Source organism: Gallus gallus, chromosome Z, assembly GCF_016699485.2.
Source record: "Gallus gallus isolate bGalGal1 chromosome Z, bGalGal1.mat.broiler.GRCg7b, whole genome shotgun sequence".
Taxonomy (NCBI): Eukaryota; Metazoa; Chordata; class Aves; order Galliformes; family Phasianidae; genus Gallus; species Gallus gallus.
This window is the reverse complement of record NC_052572.1, coordinates 34,322,465-34,344,238: the sequence shown is the minus strand read 5'-3', so window position 1 is coordinate 34,344,238 and position 21,774 is coordinate 34,322,465. Positions and strand designations below refer to the sequence as shown.

At 37.8% G+C, this 21,774-nt stretch overlaps 1 protein-coding gene across 15 annotated transcripts in view; it reads left to right on the top strand.

The window, feature by feature from the left end:
* The window catches only part of SLC24A2 (solute carrier family 24 member 2), a 110,368-nt gene that overhangs the window by 1,544 nt on the left and 87,050 nt on the right, over positions 1–21,774 (top strand). For all 15 annotated transcript variants that reach the window (XM_046905289.1, XM_040655480.2, XM_040655478.2 and 12 more), the window contains exon 2: positions 356–1,431. In XM_046905289.1, the coding sequence (XP_046761245.1) occupies positions 496–1,431 (936 nt within the window). In that variant the 5' untranslated portion in view covers positions 356–495. The remainder of the gene's footprint in view (positions 1–355; positions 1,432–21,774) is intronic.

The following is a 21,774-nucleotide window of genomic DNA, read 5'->3' as shown; positions in this document are numbered from 1 at the left end:
ATTACAGAAGATGATAACCTTTGGTGTAGCAATTAAAATAGTAGTTTCTTTTTTTTTTTTTTTTTTTTGTGTGTGTGTATCTGGGGACAGTTCTTCCTTTCTGCAAGGATTTTTTTGTCATCAGCTGAGTCCTAATGCTGAGCAGTGGCATAAAGTGATTTGAGTACTGATAGACTTTTATTCACAAGGTTAATGCTGAAACAAACACACTGTTGCTGTGCCTGAGGGTATGAGGCAGGGTAGTGTGTTGCGGTCAGTAATATTCTGCTTTAAATTCTAAATTTAACCAAGTCTATAAAAGCTTTTATTCTTGTATTCTTTTACTAATGTTAATAAACCTGTTTGCACCTTTTAGTACGAATGAAGAGAATACTTCCTATGAAGAATAAAAGTACTTGGTGGAAGAACCCTTAAAGCACCTTTACCTTCAAAGCTGAAGAAAAGTATGAAGGAACAATCCATCTAACTCCCTCAGCATCTCACACAGGACTCACAATGGCTCTTTGCAAAAAAACTGTTGGTAGTGTCTTGGAAGAGTGGTGTTTGAACGAACCACTGTTTGGTTGCAAACGGCACCAGAATGTTAGGAAAAAACTGAGACTGATAAGGATAATAGGGCTTCTTGTCAGTGTAGTGGCCATTAGTACTTTCTCTCTTTCAATTAGTGCCTTTTTCAAGATGGAAACACATAGCAAGGTGTTGGCCAGCAGCCTAGAAAGCCAAAAGCTGGTGCACGGGCACCAAAGAACTCTGTTGGATTTCATGGAACAGAATGAAGGCAGCACTCCAGATTCACCTACGTCTATGAAACATGAAGCTGAACATGACAATGCAACAGAAGAGCATTCCAAGGGAGAGTACCCAGAGGACCTTTTCTCTCTTGAAGAAAGAAGAAAGGGTGCGGTGATACTCCATGTAATTGGAATGATTTACATGTTCATAGCCTTAGCCATAGTCTGCGATGAGTTCTTCGTTCCTTCCTTGACTGTCATCACTGAAAAGCTGAGCATATCTGATGATGTGGCAGGGGCAACCTTCATGGCTGCTGGTGGCTCAGCCCCAGAACTTTTCACTTCTTTAATAGGAGTGTTTATATCCCACAGCAATGTCGGCATTGGGACAATAGTGGGATCTGCTGTGTTTAATATCCTGTTCGTGATTGGAATGTGTGCTTTATTTTCTAGAGAAATCTTGAATCTTACTTGGTGGCCACTCTTTCGAGATGTGTCCTTTTACATCGTTGACTTGATCTTGCTGATCATCTTTTTTCTGGATAACTTAATCATGTGGTGGGAAAGCTTAACACTCCTGACAGCATACTTTTGCTATGTGACTTTCATGAAGTTCAATGTTCAAGTAGAAGAGTGGGTGAAAAAAGTTTTAAACAGGAACAAGGTTGAGAAGGCTACAACAGGAGACGCTGAAGGAAAGGTTGGTCAATTTTTAATGAACATTAAGTATAATACTGCTGTTATCAGTGCCGACTCCTTCTTTATTGAAACGGACTTGAGTACAGTACAGTAAGTAATATAAAAGGTTCTGTGTTTTGCTGAAAGGTCTTTTTGTTTAATCAGACCAATAGGATTGAAAATACAAAACATGAAGCTGCTTTCTAGTAAATCAATAGCTTTTAGCTCCAGAATGATCCAAATTGCACAGAGAGCAAGACAAAATGCCAGCGGAATGACATAAACCTTTGTTCAGCGTTTTGCAACATTGATGAGGTCTGAGATGTAATAGTTTTTGTTTTCCCTAAGCTTTTCAGTTGAGCAGTAACAATAGCTGTGGGGAATCTCATGACAAAATTTGGCTTTTTAAAGGCTGTCAGTGCCCTTCCTTCTACAAAAAAAAGCAACTGCACTCAAAGCAATATATAATGTCATTTTTATAGGTGATTTCTGGAGATGTTTTTTATTTTATTTTCTGGTGTTCATACGGTATTACCAACATCCCATTGTAATTAGTGACATTATATGAAAAAAAATTATCTGGAAAAGCAGTGATCCCAGTGGCAAAACCCAGAGGTCCTCTGTTTAATTGGGATGATTTTCCTTTCAGAGTGTTTCAACTAACCAAGGTAATTCCTGCCTTCAGACTTTGCCAAAAGTTTTTTTTTAAAAAAAAAGAGGTTTGTGCTCAGCAGCGATCAGTGAATGTTCAGAAATTATCATAATCTCTTAAAAAGGTCTCTTCTTAAAACAGACTGCATTTAAAGGACTCTTGAAGTGGAACCCATACGTACTGATGTATGTAGACACTATCTTAACTGGATGCTTGATAATGAAATCAAACTCTCTAGTTTTATTTGACAATAGAATTATTCATCAGATAACTTTTTATTATCCAGTAATTACTCAGAGTGTTAGGGAACACTTCACTCATTTCTTTCTTTTCTCAATGGCATATTATTGCTTTAGAAGAGACACAACCCCATAAAAGTGTACGGGGCATATAAACAGAATGACAGAGAGACTGAGCTCCTATAATGAGAGGCTACCAGCCTATGACTGACAGAATACTGATGATTCTGTATGCCGAACTTTGAAGAGCAGTATTGATATCTGAGCAGTACGGACAGGTGCTTTCAGTTTTAGGACTGAAACCACAGAAAAGTCAACCCAAATAAAGACACAACTTTCTCTCTTAAAAAAAAAAAATATATATATATGTATATATATATATATATATTTATGTATGTATGCACATATATATATTCTTACCAAATTTAACACGTACACTTTCTTGTAATTTCATATTTTCCTCTTTGTTCCAATTCTTATTGAAAATCAATATGCTCGTCTTTATCTTTCTCAAAATGCATAATTGGGATTTTAAAAGAAAACAAAGAGTGAACACTAATGAATGCCCTAATGAATGAAGTGCTTCTTTAACTGTATTCGTTGGGTTCCAGATAAATGTATTCTTTCACAGTGTGTTGTAAGTACTTCCACAGTCAGTGCTAGATGTGAGCAATAATAGGAATTTGGAGTATGAAGTGTGGAGCAGCTGTCAACAATTAAAGCACCGTCATCTGTCCAGAAACTATCTTTGCAGGACATGTGAATACGTAATTGGTCTGAAACTATAGTCAGCATGCAGATCGATTGCATTGGACTCTCTCAGCTATAGGATTGAGTAGAATAGCTACGTAGAATAACGTGATAAGTGCTCAGTTATTTTCAACTGGATGGAAAAATAGATCCACGTTGAGCTTTAAGTACTGTGACGTTTAAAAAAAAGTCAAGTTCATTCACTTCTGAAGCACTCTCATGGTTTGATGTATTCACTGCTTCTTCTTAAAGCATATTCATATTACAGATGCAGAGAAATTAGCTGGGAATGAAAAATTAGAGAACTATACTCCTTCTCCCTATCCATTATTGACTCTGCTGTTGCTAAACTGGCAAGTGGTCTGCTAAAAAACGTGCTTGCTTTATTTATCCTTAAGACTTTATGTGGTAATCTGAAAGCAGCTCAGCAAAGTCAAGAGTTCTAAATAAGGCAACATAAAGCTGGAAAGTTGAAGGGTTAGGTGGCTTAATAGCAAACAAGTACTGAAGAGTGAAAATCTGATGAGATGAAAAACCTTTGGAATACTAAAATGTACTTTGATGTTAATATTAGTAGTTTTAATGTCACTTTTCTCGAGAGATTGAAGAAAGTTTCACGTTTTTAACAAGGACAGTACTTACTATGAGAAAAGGCCATAGATATGTTTTTTCTGCTTAGCCATCACTCGTTATATATGTATTCACTGTGCTGCAGAATACGCGCTGCATGTGGTGCATCACTGAAAAGCATTGCTGAATGCTGTGGGCTGAATTTGCCCAATAATTGGAGTTACAGTCCCAGCACCAGACACCTCCAAAAGTCCCTTCCAACCTTAGTTATGTTATGGCATGGATTTAGGGTTGTGTGTAGATATCCTACACAAGAAAATATAATTCTGGGTACTGGGACGGAAGCTTTGGTGATAATTCCACATTTTCCTTGGTTGAGTGAAGCTGTTTAAAATCACAAAGTTGCAACAGTGTAAGGATCAGAAAGAAAGAAACAGATATTCAAGGTAAAAAATCAAGTTGTAAAAATAAGATTTTTTTGACCCTTTGGTAAAGGTTTTGGTCTGCCTTGGTAGTCTCTACTAGCAAAGGCATGTTAAGCAAAGTAAGTCACAGTAGAACATCATGTGAAATTCCATTTTGATTTTTAAGTACTGTTGGTTTTTCTTTCTTTCTTTCTTTCTTTCTTTCTTTCTTTCTTTCTTTCTTTCTTTCTTTCAGCATGGAGATCATTGCAGAAATACTTCAATCTGATCGCTGAGTAAATAACTCAAAACAGTTCTGTTTGGCAACTAGGAGAACAGGATGTGGGTGGAACAGAGATATTGTGCAATGACATCTGTTTCACTGAGTGTACCGTTTAAATAAGCAATCTATGGTATATAGGAGCCATTACAGGCTTTTTTTTTTCTTTCTCATTTAGAGAATGAGATATTTTTACCAGCAAGCCAAAGTTTGACATTATTTTTATTGCTATTTTTGTTGTTTAAAGAAACCTGAATAGCTCGCATGTGGTATTTCAGAATTCACACTGATCCCAAGTGTTGCCACATTGTATTTAATGGCAGTGTTTGCATTCTAAAGGAAAGGCTGTTGGAGCTATTTTTAGGCAATTCTCTACTTGCTGGCTGTATTAATGCCTGCGTGCATGCATGCAGGAAAATTTGGTCTACAAAAGATCCGAGTTTTTTGTAGATGATGTGAACACCTGAAGAGGTTGTGTTTTTTTTGTTTTTTTTTTTTCCAAGACTTGTTGAATTTTCAGATCCATTTAGTTGTTACTCTATCTGTAGAATACCCTTTCTTCTCAGGCTACTAACAAATTGCTTCTTAAAGTGATGTTTCACAGGGAGATTGGAGTTTTATTCTACAGGCATTTCTCAGTTGGTCTGCTGCAAGCACGTACGTGAATACAGGGCTACAAGCACCTGCATCTCGCATATGCATGAAAGAAAGTTGAATTGTTTTATGTACATGGAACATCGTCGGAGTTCTTTTACCTGTTTTATTCTGACAGAAGTGTAGTTGAGTGCTGCATCTTAAAAACTTTGAAGCTACTTCTGTGGTAACTGAATGTTAGTTTGCTAGTAGTAGCTTAACTTGCCTTGAGCATTCAGCAGTTGAAGCAATTTAGTGTTATTACTGACATACCCAAAGCTTGATATACCTTATTTGCAACCTTTAGTACAGTGAAACTGCTGCTATTTTTGGTTTATCTTAACACCTTACTTAACTTACTGAAGATGAAACAATGATTAGGGTGATTTTCACCACTCAAGTCTCTTGGTTTTGTCTGTATGTGTCCTGGTGAAGGGCAGAAAATGACAGTGTGGAAATGCAGTACAGGTTAAATGCTTTAAAATTGTAGTGATCTGCTATGATTGACTGAACACTTTTTGATCATACTGCAAAGAGTAAAACCCTGCTATCTTGAAGGTATGGGGAAAAAGTATCAATTTAGTTTAAAATTAAAAAAAAAAGCATATGTAATTAAAAAGAAGTTGAATGATACTTCTTAGAGTCTGCATAAAAGCAGCTGTATTGGCAGACTTTCACCATGGAGTGTTTTGGACGAACTCCAGGTGCTGTCCTAAAAAGATGAACAAAGAGACAAGAATTTTCACTCTTAAAATCAGAAAAATTTATAAATGCTTTTCCTTCTGCCATCTCAGTCTTGGTTGCTTTGGTCCAGATCCTCAAGAGGATGCCAGAACTTCAGGAGTTTGAATGCAGAATTTCAACCATAATACCAGAATGCTTACCCTCAGAATGTCTGCCTTCTTGAGGATACTTAAATTCTGAAGGAGCCTCTTTTTTTTCAGTAGAGATCATCTTCTGAGACTGTAGTTTTGATTCCAGGCTTGCTCAGAAATACCAGGCCCAGATGGAGCACTATGGTACTTCTTTCTTATGTGACTTGAATTCCTCTAGTTATGTATCCCAAATTGATTCTCCAAATCAGGCTAAGATCTCAAGGTACACATGTAAAGTTTCTTACAGGCTATTCAAGCTCTGGTTGTGAGAACCCATAGCTTTAGTTCAATTATGTTCAAATCTCCTGCATTCACTACTCACTTAGTGTAGTGCTCCACAACCTGTATTGTGGCTCAGAAAGCACAGCTCATTTTCCTGCTTCTTCTGGCCCCATTTTAATCAGTGTGCCCAGGTGGCCAAGAAGGCTGATGGTATCCTGTCCTGCAATGGAAATGGTGTGGCCAGCAGGACTAGAGAAATGATTGTCCCCTTTTACGTGGCATTGGTGAGACCACACCTTAACTGTTTTTTCAGTCTTTGGCCACTTGCAACAAGAAGGATGTTGAATTGCTTGAGTGTGTGCAGAGAAGAGCAACAAAGCTGGTGAAGGGAAAAGAAATCAGGCATTTATGAGGTGCAGCTAAAGGAACTGGGGCTGTTTAGTCTGGAGGAGGCTGAGTGGAGACCTTATTAATTTATACAACTACTTGAAAGAAGATTGCAGTGAGGTGGTTGTCAGTTTCTCTTCTCAGGTAATAGCTGCTAAGACACAAGGAAATGGTCTCAAGTTGTGCTCAGGGAGATCTAAAATCATCAAATCACTGAATATCCTGAGTTTTCAACAGTGCACAGTGCACAGTGGAGTGCACAGGATCATTGAGTTCAGCTCCTGGCTCCACACAGGACCACCTCAAAATGAAACTGTATTTCTGAGAGTGTTGCTCAAACACTTCTTGATCTCCAGCAGGCTCTGTGCTGTCACTGCCCTTGGGAAGCCTGTTCCAGTACCCAACTACAGTCTTGGTGAAGAATCTGTTCCCAGTATCCAGTCTGAACTTTCCCAGATGCAAACATTGAAATGGACTGGGCAGGGAAATGCTGAAGTTTCCACCCCTGAGCATCCCTAGAGACATCTGGATGGGTCTCTGAGTGGCATGGTTTTGTGATGGGACTTGGTAGATCAGGTTGACATTTGGAGTTGATGAAGTTGAAGGTCTTTTCCAACCTTCTGATGACGTGAAAAGGCAACATTAATGTTTTCAGGGAGGACATAGATACCTGTCTTTTCTAAAGTGTGTGTGGTGGAAGGTGTCCCAAGGGCAGAGATTGTTAGCAAGACTGAGGCTGCTGGCACCGAATAAGATTCTGAACACCAGTGACTTTATAGTGGCCTTGGTCTTTCTCAGTGGTAATGCTCCCCAGCAGCCAGCAGTACATGGCCAGGGCCAGATGCCAAAACATGAAGTTCGATGAAGTGCTTCTGTTCTGGTGATTTTCTGGGATTTAGTGGTATTTTTATTTATCATGAGTTAATACTTCACTCCTACCTTTAAAGATATGGGAACAGCCCCTTTTTGAGTCCTTTCTCTTTCTGAGGTTTTTTTCTAAGAACTAAAGCATTTTGCTGCTGTAAGTGTAGAATAAGATTATAACTAACTTGGTTTTGTTACTGTACAATACAAAATATGTTTGTATAGAAGAAAGCTGCAAAACAAAAATGATGTGAAAGTGGAGAAGTGTAAGGATCAGATATGTGCCCTCTTTGTCTGGTGTTTGTTGAAAGTCAGGTTTTATAATCATAAAAATTAGAGGCGAAAAAAAACGGAAAGCTTTTGACAGCTCCAACCAAAACTGGACACTTTGGGTTTCTGTTGTCTGTTACTTCAGACAATATTTGAATATTTTATGTAGACGATGTAAGGCAATGGGGGATCTGGACATTTCCTCAACTTTTAACCCTTAACTACAAGCAGCACACATAACACAAGCGAGTGTTTTCTGGTAAGCAGTAATCAATTGAGTACTGGTATTTTAAAATACAGAATGTGGAATATTTAAAAAAAAAAAAACTTCCCATGGTCCTTTCAGAAATTAAAAACTTAATTTTAGTCAGGAAGGCAGAGAAATACAGAAGCAAATTTGAAAGCTTACAGTTGAAAAGATCATATGATCTGAAGGAATACTGGAAGCATTTTGTACAACATAATGAATAAGACTTAGTTTCTCCACAGTCACCTACAGTGTTAAACTGCAGCTATTCATTAGTGTGGTGTTAGTAATTCTGCAGAATAAAGAGTGATATTTCCTTAGCCTTAGCCTAGATTAGCCACATTCCGTTGTATTTGAGCCAGTTCTTGTTTACATATTGCTTAAGTTAACATCTAGGTTCATTAAGCTATGCAGAAGTAACAGTGCTAAGGACACAAGTTTGAGATTCTAACTCATTCTTGGAACTGGTGGGTTTTTAGAACCTAAAATGATATGAAGGGGCAAAATCAGGTAATTGTCATGAAGTGATTAAGCATGGATCAGCCGTTCTGTGTCACAAGGTGAGAGCTGGTCTAGAAAAGGAAAGGTGTGTGCGTTTGTGATACCAATCTAAAACCTCTCATTAAATTCTTCCCTTCAAAGTTTTCCCTTTATCAGTACAAAGTTAAGTGTACTTACCTGAGAACTCTCCTTACAGAATGCTTTGACAGTGCTTTGTCCTAGCACAGACACAAAATGTTTCAACTGTTATAGAGTTTATCAAAGTGCTGAGATGATAATCAGCTCTTCATCACACTGGGTGCTTAAACTTCTGCGTGAAATCATGGTTTCTCTCCTCAGTAGCTGATGGTGGAAAAAGATAAATGCCATTCAAAGTGCCTGGGAAGAAGGGTATGATTCATCATGTACATGATTTTATGTACACTGATATATGCTTACCCGTACTATATAATTAGCATTCTAACAGTTTTTTTCCCATCATCAAGACTGTCACTGAGTTGGTGACTATTTATTCCATATACCTGTCCAGGTGAAAATTTAAAGAAATAATTTATTATCCTACATGACCTAGAAATAGATCTCAGCAAATATCAGTCAAACTTGCATGTAATTAAAGGCAGCATCTTTTGTGTATTGGAACCAAAGTCAAAACTGTGGGCTTCATGTTCCATTTTCATTTTTGGGAAAACAGACAGTTCGGGTTAAACTTATTTTTGTGGTGAGCTTGTTCATTAAACCCTTCCATTGTTAAGCTCAGGTCACTGTCACTGTCAAACTGGAAGTCCTAAGTTAGAGCAGCATTACGGGATACTTTTGGCGAAAAGATTACCTTTCACAGAAAAAAGAAATCACAGTACATTATCACATATTTTGTTATTTTGTACTCAGCCTCCATTATTTGGAGGAAGCAGTTACTGTTTGCCTTCACTGATGGTTCTTTGCTGGTTTATGTGTGTTCCTATCCAAAAAGAGGAAATGAAAAAATGCAATCTTGGAAAACCAGTCACTGTCTGACTGGCCGTATAGTTGAGAGCCACAACTTGGGAGGGCAGTGAGAGGTTTAGTATATGATCATATATTTGTTTCAACAGCAAGGGAAGGTTCAGAGCTCATGCTGCATCCAAAGCAGCTTTACCTGGCTAACTAATTCTCTGCCTCTGTGAGCACTGCATCATTTTGGGCAGTTTTACTGGTAGAGGCAATTTTATCAAGTCAGCCTAAGGAATAGTTTCTGATAAATTACTGGTTTTTCTTTTTCTTTTCTTTTTCTTTTCTTTTTCTTTTCTTTTTCTTTTCTTTTTCTTTTCTTTTTCTTTTCTTTTTCTTTTCTTTTTCTTTTCTTTTTCTTTTCTTTTTCTTTTCTTTTCTTTTCTTTTCTTTTCTTTTCTTTTCTTTTCTTTTCTTTTCTTTTCTTTTCTTTTCTTTTCTTTTCTTTTCTTTTCTTTTCTTTTCTTTTCTTTTCTTTTCTTTTCTTTTCTTTTCTTTTCTTTTCTTTTCTTTTCTTTTCTTTTCTTTTCTTTTCTTTTCTTTTCTTTTCTTTTCTTTTCTTTTTTTTGCAGTATTTCATTACTATTTCATTATTCTCAGTGTCAGTGGAGTTGTATTCATTTACATGAACAGCCATAAATAGCAATGACCTTGCATGACTTTTTTAGGGTAAGTGTGTGGGAATGGGCTTAGAGGTGTACGCGTGATGGCATTAACTCCCCTCCAACGTGCTGCAGAAAGGGAAGACAGATCGCTGCAAAATAATTTCTTTTTCAAGGAAGAATAAAGATTGCAGGGAAGTCATACTGCATCCTCTGCTGACAATCATAAATTTTGCTCAGCGATTAATCCTGCTTTATCACCTCTTAACTGCTTACTGCTGGGAGTCTAGTCCAAAGTCAGTGGTATTACCAGTGACATTTATTGCGTAACCAGCCAGCGTTAACTTTTCACCCTCTCACATTGCAGTAAAACTGCTCCAGCAGATATAGAGTACTAAGGGGGAGGTGTGTCTACTGTCACAGCCTGTGCTTTGTGACCTGCAGGGCACGGTTTGAGACCTGTCCATGGATATAGGCTTTTGCCTGAGGGAGGAGGATGAAGTCTGGGGGTTTTGTAAGGATAGAGGATGAGCGCCTCTTTTGGGATTAATAGAGTACTAATTTTGTTGTTTAATTAATTTGTGGTGCAAGCATCTATCAAATTACCAAATCCTGTTTCTTTCTACAAGGCTGATTCCAGCCAGCACAATCACCAAGCTATTGCTTGGTTAAAAGACTGAAACTCTAGAAACTCCTTTGTCTATGGGTTGAGAAAATACTTAGAAATATTCCATATCATTGTTGCTATTTCTAAACCAGTCACCTGAAGTAATCTGAAAGTGTGCTATACAGAAGCTAATGTTTGTGTGGTTTTATTGCTAGTTCAGTATTCCTTTGGTGCTGCTTTATTCTTAATACTCATTTTATTTATCTGTTACACTTTTATTGTAAGTTGGAATGTTTCTGGACAGAAGCATGTCCTGTTGGAAGGCTTCTCCTTGGCTGGATGTTTGAATGCCACAGTGATGTATACAGTTATGAAAGTACTCTGTATAATATGGATTAGAAAGAAGTTATTTCCTCTCTATACTGATTACCATAATATTAAGTACTCTCGTTCAGGATGAACTTTTGACACAACGTGCAACTTTGAAACAGGCACGGTTAGTTTCTTTCCACTGATTTCCAAATCACGCAATGATTTGTCTGAGAAATGCCTTGTAGACCATACGATACACAATGCAGATCTATAGGATGGTGTTTTCCATGCTTCTTACATCATTTCACTAGTTCTCTGCCTGATATCCCATTTCCATGATACTTAACTCAGATATTTAAAATTTCTGAGGAAGACATTTCTCATTTTTTTTCCCCAGATTAGCTGTCCAGAGAAATATGTCTGTATTTACTTCTTAAATTTGGACTCCCTCCAAGCAGCAAGTCACTCCCGCCCAAGGCTGAATATATAGAAATACAGAGTGGTTTGAGTTGGAGGAGACCGTAAATTTCCATCTAGTTCCAACCCTCTGCCACCCGCCAGCTCAGGCTGCCCAGGGCCCCATCCAACCTGGCTTTGAACACCTCCAAAGGTGGGGCAGCCACAGCTGCTCTGGACAGCCTGTGCTGGTGCCTTGTGGCATCCTGAACTATTAACTTATTTTATTATACCTTGTATCATATTAGTAATTTATATTATCACGTGCATCTATAAGGATAAAAACAGGAGGTCAGCTTCAGTGGAGAGGGCTGGTTTCTCACTTTCCAGTGAGATTATCAGGAACTGATTCTAGCATGGGAATGTCCCAGGGCACTATTCTTTCCAACATGACATTTCATGCGGAGAAAAGGTCACTTTTTCTCCAGAAGAAATGCCAACAGCTGGAATTACTGTAAGTAAAATTTGACTATGTAAAAAGAAACAGTACTGTAAATCAGGACATGAATTTTAACTTTTACTTCCTTCAATTATACTATATAGCCAGAAAGCATAAACCTTTCTAAACAATGTAATTGAAAAGTAGACAGACTCATTCAGTAATTATTCATCAAAGTATTAGTTTATACACTGCAAATGTATTAGCGACTATTTTCCTAATTATATGGCTTAGACTCCAAAATCATGCAACCTCTTTCTTCACAGTAAGGGCCATGAGAAATAAATGCCAGTTTTTAACCTCAGGTGAATATATACATAAACACAAGCTGCTATCTTAAAATAAAAGCAAGGGACTCAGTAAGAGGCACGAATTGCAAACTCATGCTTTTCTCTTGGCTTTAAGGGTGGAGATGTGAATCTCTCTTTCTTTTAATCTTCTTAGAAACCTGTGGCTTTCAAGCCTTGTAGAACATTTTGCAGTGAGCTGCAGGAATTCTGCTTGCTAGATTGGATTACTGTGTGCAAGAAAAACAGTGGTCAGCATATTGACTACAAAATGGTCTTGATGCAAAGTGGAACATGTAGGATTTGGGGAAAGGATGGGAGCTAGCAAACAAACTAGATAACCACATATAAGGCTCTTCTTTTATGGAGCACAATTTTTGAGGAATTGATGAAATTAGTAGCAGCCTTTTTTTTTTTTTCTCCAACATTTTAAAGATAACTGATTGCTTACTTGAAAATTCTGACTGCACTATGACAAAAAGTGAAATTGCTCTGGAACAAACATGTAAATATGGATCTTTATGATTACTAGATGTGTGTGTGTGATGGGGGGAGTGGGGGGGGTGAGAGGTCGGGGGGTTGTTCCTTTGTGGAAAGAAAAGGGCCATGCTGAATACAAAATGCTTTCAAAGTTCATGGTGAGTTTTGCTGTTGATTTTGATGGGTGTAAAATTAAGCCCAAGAGTCAGGATGTGGGGAATTATGATCTTACTGCTTCTTTGATCCCTGTGTGCCACTGCATAATTCCAAGCCACTGAGCTGCTTTCTTCAATATTAAATCACCCCTAACTAATAATGTCTTGTGGGCTCAGAGCAAGCAAAACAAGCTATATCAGCTTTGTGCGCCCCAGGACTTAGACTGGAAAAGGGCATTCAGTATTCGACTGTCTGATGTGTCCCATCACATGGGCGTTGATTGGATTACTGATAGATTTCAAAGCAATTATGACATTATTATTGGGCCATGATAGTCTAATTGTTAAATGGCAGTACCTTAAGATCTGGAGCTGTTTTCTTCATCTCGTTTCTCCTTCATCTGTTTTGAAACACAGCTCAAAAAAAAGCCAATTTTAAAAGCATACATTTATCAGCTGCCAGGGGTGGCGTTATGAGAGATGAAGATACATTCTGAGGTACAAAAATACTGTTACGAGTAACCATTGTTTCCTAAAAATTTGCCTTTATCAGTTTCAATTATGCATCAATTTAAAGTGAATGAACATGCTTTCTGTATGCTGTTATTATTTCATTACACTGTCAGAAGAAGTTATACACTTAAGTTCTTTTCTAGAATAATGACATGAAAAATAACTATAATTCTGGATGTAGTACAAGGGATAGGCTTGTAGTCTTTCTGCCTTATATTTTAAATTGCTACGATGATGCTAAAAGTATAAAATACTAAACAAAAATTTATTTTGAATGGTTTCTCTAGATACTCTTGAGTTAATTGCGATTCATATTTAGCCTCAAATATCTACATTTTTGAATAGTGCCTGTATGAGAATGCCTGTCTACTGGTAGGTCTAAAAATAAAATGAAATCTTCTAACTATACTTGCAAATGCTTAAGTGCTTTGATTTCTTAATAAATCCATATTATTAGAGAAAGCTTAGCTTTACCTTTACATAAGTATCTGAATGCAAAGTGTCTGACAAATTTAGGGTTTGCATCTGACATCTTCAGAGCAGCTCAGATATATGCCTACTTGCAGGCTCTTCTCAAACACGTCAGCTTTAGAAACAACTGTTGCTGTCATCATTATTAGGAGTCATTTGTTCAGTGAGAAGAATGGGTATACAACAAATCAGTTAATTACTTTTTGAAATGAATGGAAACTTTCTGCTCCTACGTTAGTTAATTATAACACATAGAGCACATTTTTTGTGTGTATTGTACGCTGAAACATGTACATAATGAATTGTACGCTGGAAGGGAATGGTTCTCCAAAGTATGGAGAAATAGTATGTAAAAAAACAAAAATGCAGACTAATTTTTAGATTGATTTATCTGTGTTCAAAACTGCCAGTAAGAATTTCAAGACAATAGACACTGGTGGTCCCAATTTTTTTGTCTCAGATTCATCCTGCTTATTCTTGCTGCCTGATTTACAAATAGAGTCTTCAGGTTACTTCTGCCATCAGGGCAGAGAATTGGGCATTTTACAAGTGTGACTTGGATCTTAATTACTAGGAATAATCCTCTGTTGACCTGAAATTAAGTAAATGAATCTGCAATGTTGCCGACAGCAATAGGTCAGTAAAGTCTGAAAAGCCATGTCCTGTGATTTTATAGCAAGAGCCTGAATACATACCACACTGTCCCCTTTTTTAACACCTGAATTTGCACCTGTTTCTGATGCAGGTGATGGCCTGATGTCATTTTGCACAGGGTCACCTTTAAGATCGGAGTTACACAAAACTACTGTTCTTTTCTCTGCCACTGAGCAAAATAAAATGCTTGGACAGGTATTAATTAATACTGCGAATGTTTCATTTGCTCCCTTAGACGCTGGCCTCTATGTAGGTGTCACATGTGGTCCCTAGGAGGTGCATGTGGCACATAAGCTATTAAGCGAGTCTTACTGTTATTTATAGAAAAGTCACTGGCACTGCAGCCGCAGAGGCTGTTAACATGTATGATTCATAGCAGTTTTTTTTTTCTGGATCATCTTCTTGATAAGATGTGATATAATTTTAGCTTTCAGAGTATTGCAGTATTGGTTGAATTCACTTTTGTTGCTTTGCATTAGTCTTTAACACAGATGACTGAACATTTACAATGAATGAATTAAACCATATACAGCTCCTAAAATGACAAGGAACTCCTTGTTAGCAGGATTCTGCAATTCCTGCCTCCAAAGGGAAAAAGAGTGTTAATTATGAGAATTTTGATTACATTGTTCTTGCTCTGTCTGCTTTTCATTGCTTTTGGAAATTTGTTCTTCACAATTAATTGCTAATTGTTGTTTTCAAACGTTACAGTATAATGAGGGATTAGAGTCCCGTAAAGAAGCACACGTGCAAACAGTCCCTCAACAAAGGGAAACAGCACTGCAGTCATTACTCTTTCAGACTTGCAGGCTGAGCACGAGAAGGTTGTTTTATTCATTGTGACCCTGATTTACTTAGATGTGTAAGTCTTCTTTGTTTCAGGAATAATCACCTGAATATCCTTGGGTGTAATAACCATTAAAATCATCAGTGTTATGACATCAGTGCATTATCTGTGCATTAATGTTGTAGTGTCTTGACCACCAGCCATTTATTCTTGGCATGATCACTGACATGTCAAGGTGGTGATTATAGTGCCATCATGCATCAGTATAAGGATATAGGAGTAAGGCATAAGGGTAGGAAGTAGGTAATGAGTGAACAGGTATTTTTAGAAGTCAAAATTCTTCCCTTCACATAAAGCATTTGATGTCTGTATCATTCTTTTGCATATAGTAGTCTTCATGCATGACTACAAATTTTGTACCATACATTCCGCTATCCATTTGCCATGAAAACCTAAAATCTACTGCTGGGCACCCATCTGAGATGCAAACAGTCTTCCTGAGTGGAGAGGGTGTTGGTGTGCAGAGGAACAACAAACTCCTAAGCCTCAGTTAGTGCTCTCCACCTCTTTTAGGGCTGTCACTGGCTGCAGTTCGCTCACCAAATCTCTGACAGCAAACAGAGAATAAGTCAAACTAGCAGATTGTGTACTAGGAGTCATAACTAGACTGTTTCCTAACATCTTAATATTTTAGTTCTGATGTAGTTCAGTTGTCAACAGTTGAAACTGTTGTGTCACTTTTTCCCAAGGTGATGTCCAAGAAGCACTTTCTGGCAGCCCCTGAAAGACCACGCAGAAAATCACTATCTGACACTAAGAGCAAGGAGGAATCTGCTCCTTCAGCTCCAACCATCAGCCTAGGACTGCATGTTGCACAGAGCTGACCAACTGCATGGGGCTGTTTTGTCTGCGATAGTTGTCTATCACTGCTGCTGATGAGTGTTGGATAGATTCAGAGTGCTAAAACAACTTTATCTACTCACAGCTTTCTCTGTGCAGAAAATGGTCATCATTAAGATGTTGCTTGGCACCGAACATGGTGAAAAGAGAAGCAGGACTTTATTGCTTTTGATGACATCCTGTATCTTGCTGATTACTTGTACTGACCCATATCAACAAGCTAGCAGAGAGAATTCTGCTGGGAACGTGTTTTATCCTAGACCTGAAAACAAAAAATATTGCTGTAGGATGTGGGTCATGCTCTTGATGCAAGAAACTTACTTAACTTTGTAAAGCTATAGAGTGAGTTTAAACCTCTGTGTTGAGGAGAATTGATTAGTTCTGTGAACAGAAAGATATGCAGAATATATCCATGTTCATGAATTTTATCTTCAGTAAAAAGTAACACTGCTTCTTTTAGAGAAATTCTGCTTATTCAATGTGCATCTAAAACATGGCACTACTACAGAGATGTGATTTTGTTGCTTGTGAAATGCATAAAAATTTTAAGTATAGGAAAAAATGACTGCACTCTGTGCTGGCAGTGTTGCTCTCATGGCTCTGGTTAGTGCCACCTGGGCACTCTATATCAAGAGCAGCATGAAGTCTGTAGTTATGGCCAGAAGGTTTAATTGAGATCAGAAAGTAAGATTAGATACTGTACTGAAATGTTAGGGTTCCTTATCTACAGAAACAGGCATCTTTCTGGTGTTTTCCAGTCTTTTTCTTTAAAAAGGTTGCTATCATCTCCAGCACGGTCTGTATGTTGGTGATATGTTTGTGGTAATGTGAACTTATAATAATGCTGCTATCGTGTAAATGCCAATAGTGATGCAGGAGCAGTCAGTGTCTGTGATTCGCTGGACACAGTTCCAATCACTTGGGGAATTCTTGTGGTAATTAATGATTCCTGCCACATTCTTAAAATTTCATGGCTTGATTTTCCTCACCGTTCACCATTTCTGAGTGTGCTGGTGTATAAAATATAGTTCACAAGTATATTATATTTAAACAGAGAAAAAAAAAACCTGCAAGCTTAAAGGATTAGGAAGTCTAAGTTACAGCTATAAATTACTCTTCTAACAGTTTATGGAATTAATGGTGACTCATTTATCACAAATTTGAGGATTTGTCAGTGGATCACAAATTAGTAGCTACAGAAATAAGAAGTAGTCTAATATTATAAAATACGTGAAATATAGGTATCAAGATTGCAGGCCATTTCTAAGTGCCATGCCTGCTAGGAGACATGAGGTTCATATTTCTGCTCATGTCATTAAAAGAAGAGCTGCGAACAGTCAAGAGAAGTTCAAATACCACCTATCACTGTTGCATGCAGTGATTTGCTGGTGGGTCTGTAGATGCATTTAAATTGGGCCAAAGATGCAGCTTGGATACACAAGATCTCTGTCAGTATAATTGAGAAAAGTACATATTTACAGTATTCATAGAGTGTTTCCTCTGTGTAATGACAGCAGAGGGTTTCCATTTATCAAAGAGGAGAAATCAGCATGGCCATATCTGTGTAGGTTCCTGCTGTGATATGTTCCAGTTACAGGTACATGCTAGTTCTTGAGCAGAGAGAGCTACAAACACAGAACAGTCCCTTCCCTTTACTTTTAACATGTATTTGAATCTATGAAAGAGGTTCTCAGAGGATGGCTTCTCTAGAAGAATTTAATAGGGTTAGGGAGACTACGACAGAGATACTACTTATCATGCTTGCCCCCAAATGCTATGTCAGTTACAGTACTGCCAGTTCTTCCATGATTAAAAACTTTTTATGTATTAAGAGACTGAAATCGGAAAGACAATGTGTAATAGTGCCATCTGGTGACCTTCTTTCAGAACACGGAGTAAAAATACATGATTCAACAGACATTTTGCTTAGAAATATGAAAAATCTTTAAACCTTTTTTTTTTTTAAGATACAAATTCCCTTAATGTTTAGATCTATTAAGAAATAATATGGTTTAAACCCATTTGTGATGGCAGAGGGCATGCTCTTCCAGTGCCAATGTAAAATGCTTAAGGGTGCTTGGTTCCCTGGTGGTACATTGGGGAAAAATGGAGCAGTTTTTACATATCATGGTAGGCATATGCAGCTTCTCACTTCAGCTGAGTACAGCGCTACCCAGACTGTTCCACAATGAAATTAGATATTATTAAAACACTATCTCCAACCAGTGGGCTGAAACATGCTGTAGCAGTCTGGCCTTGTTTCTGTTGATAAGAGCTGTCTCATCATGGCACTTGTGATCGGGCTTGATCTCCTTGGGAGCAGCAGATTCTCCACTCTACTACAAGTCATAGCACACAGTCACTTGCTCAGTCCTTAACTAGTGAGGCATATCACTGGTTATGCATCTGGTTGTGCCTACTTAAAGGACAGATGAGAAACTTGCTAATATATCTTTGTCAACAGCAGATAGGATAAATAAGGATCTTAAACATTTTCTCCAGATAAGTTTTCCACTTTTTCTACCCTCTCATTTTTAAAGATGGAGAAAGGGAAGTATGGTTGTTTTGCCATACACAGTAGTTATGGCAAAATACGGTACTGCATTTCCTTCCTGGTAATTATATATCCACATGAAAAATGGGAATGTGATTACTTCACCAGACTGTGTAGATTAATAGTTATTCAAACTTTGGGATAGAAGGTAAGAAATGCTAGCAGAGACCAGTTATCTTGTACATCATTTACAGTGAATAAGTCAATGCAAAGGCCCAGACGTAAGTGGGATGATTCTCAGCCAGTTAACAAATTTGCAGATACAAACACACATAAAAGAATAAATCAGTAATTTTAGCAGGCAGTCTATAATCATAAATGTTATGATTTTAGTTTCCAGTGGTGCCAAAAATAAATAGTGAAGGCATAAACCTATAAAATTGTTTTGAACTTTAAGACTTTGAATTCTGGAAGTCAAGTGTATCAGTTACATCCTGGGAGCTTGAAAGACAAGACTGCTGTAGTTTCAGGTTTTAGTTTTCTTTCGTATCTTAAGGATCTTCATGCATGTTGCCCCTCTGAGCCCAGACAACAGAATGAATCTTATTGAAATAAAGAGCTTTAATTAAAATACCTCTAATGAGGCTGTGCATCTAAAGTCAAGCTATGGCTGAATCTGACAGTGCCTCTTGAGTGTCTGCTTCAGTCGGAGTCATCTAACGCAGGATGAGCAGGACCATGTCTGGCAGGATTTGAGTATCTCCAAATGGGAGGATTCTGTACTGTTCCACTGTCTGACCATCCTCACATTAAAAATTTTTTTTAAAAAATTACTAAAACTGAGGAGAAATTTATTGTATTTCAATCTATGCCCTTGCTGCCGCTTTTTTTTTTTTTTTTTCTTTCCTGTTAATGAATTCAGGAATTAAGCCTCTGTCCTGAGACTGATAACACTCATTATACTAGGTCATTATTGGAGACTTTATCATATTATGAATTTTCTGTGGGCTGAGAACCCAATTAATTTTGTACAGACCCTCATTCTCTGTCCTGTGCCTGTTGAGTGGGACTAGTTAAAAAACTGGCACATTTTTTTCACTCATCAAATGAAAAGGAAGCACAAAATAAAATTAAGCAGAGTCACTCAGAGAACTCAGAGTTCCTCAGTCAAAGTGGCAAATTTCATGTTGGTAACCTTAGAGTACAGTTTTTAGCTGCTCTTCTTTCCCTTCTTTCTTCTTTTCAGTACTTTAGGGGAGTTCATAGACAGACGGAGACCAACTTTTTACACAGGTAGATAGTGGTAGGACAAGGGTGAATGGCTTTAAACTAAAAGAGGGAAGATTTGGCTTAAATGTTAGGATGAAATTCTTTACTCGGAGGCACAGGCTGCCCAGAGCAGCTCTGGGTGTCCCATCCCTGGAGGTATTTAAGGCCAGGCTGGACAGGGCCCTGGGCAGCCTGAGCTGGTGGGTGGCAGCCCTGCCCACAGGAGGGGGTTGGAACTGGATGGTCTCTAAGGTCCCCTCCAACCAAGCCTTTCTATGATCCCGTTACTTTCAGTAACAATGAGCAATGAGTACTTTTTTGCTGTATATTACGTGTTATCAATGTTTTTGTCCCAGAAGAATGTTTTAGATTTTGCAGATTAAATTCCTTCTGATGCATTCCAGCTTAAATAACTGTTCAGAAAGAAGTTGCATTGTACAGCACTAGGTTTAAGAGAATTACACATAATGTTGCTTTAACATTGGAATTCTGGAGTCCCAGCTGCCTATTTACAGTACTTAAGAGAAAACACGTGAATAGGCCATATGGAGAGTAGACAAAAGAGCTAATTTACTGAGTTCCATGAGTGGCATGGTATAAACCAGAGGAGAACAAAATCCTTTTGGTACACATAAAATTAGAGGAACTATGGAATAGGGCGCTTTCCTTAATGGGCCACAAAGTAGATGAAGCTTGTTGAAAACACTTAAAATATATCACTTTTTAATAAAATAGACTATAGACTAGGAGAGCTTGTGGGTTCCTCTTGCTGGAGAAGCTGTCAGTAGTGCAGAGCTGCCAGAAAAGACTGTGTCCAAGATAGCAGTAAGCAAGGTGTTCTTAAGCAGCACTAATGCCCAGTTCTGGAGAGGTGGCATACATTATAGAAATCCTTTAATCTCTGATTTCTTTCGGTGCACGAACCTGATATTAAGTGTCCTTGGGATTATAAAGAAACAAGGTTAATGAGGACAAAAGCTACTTTTATTTTATGTATGGTTGTGTCTAAAACCCAGCAACATTTCTGACGTTTTGCTTTCTTAGTTATAGACTCGTTTTTTAAAGGCTGCTGGCACAAATGGAAAGTCTTTTGAGGAGTTTTGGTATGTATTAGTTAGCAGGACAGGTACATCGAAATAATTGCTCTTAATATGCTGGCAGAAACAGACAGCTTTACTCAGTCAGCTGTTTTCTGTTAAGAACTTGGTTTTTGCAGTAGGCATATGTAGATTTGGCATATTGTTTTTGCTGTGGCTGGATTTCTAGGATGCTTCTTGTTTACAAGGTGAAAAGCAAATTGCACAACGTTTTTATTTATACACAATTATTCCAATGAAACATGAGAAAATGAAGATTTTATGGGAAAAAACTTAAAACCACACAAGAAATATTTATATCCAATGCAAACAGGTATTGTTTGCATATATACAATATCTTGCTTGTGGAAATGTACCATATTACCTGGTCACCTGTAGGAGAGAAGAGATGGAAGAACGATGTGTTAAGATTCCAGGAATTATTTCTACCAGTTGTTCTACTATGAGTATTGTTGTCAGATTCTATAGTCCAACGAGAGAAATAGGTAAATTTACTGTGGATACCTAAGATCAAAAATTCTGCTTTGCACCCCAGAAATGCTTTTCTTCATTATGCGCAGGAGAAAACTGTAGAATCAGATCAGAAGCAAATTGCTGTATGTAGACAAATGCAGCCCATCTCAGTGAAATGATCAGAAGTCTTTGAAAAGCTTTACTTCCTGTAAAGAATGAGCTTTTAGTCAATTTCTGCTAACTTCAGAAGAAATTCACCAGGTATTAGCTAACACAAAGTAATCAGCAGCCTCAGCATCAAACGCTTTCCTTTCAATTATTAGGCTATATATGACTTAGTTTATAGACATGAAGAGCTTTTAGAATCATACAGCCATTGAGGTTGGAAAATACCTTCTTGATAATTATCAGATCCAACAACCAACACAGTCTCTTAACTCCATCACTAAACCATGTCTGTTCATACCATATCCACATCTCTAAATATACATACCTCCAAGGATGGTGA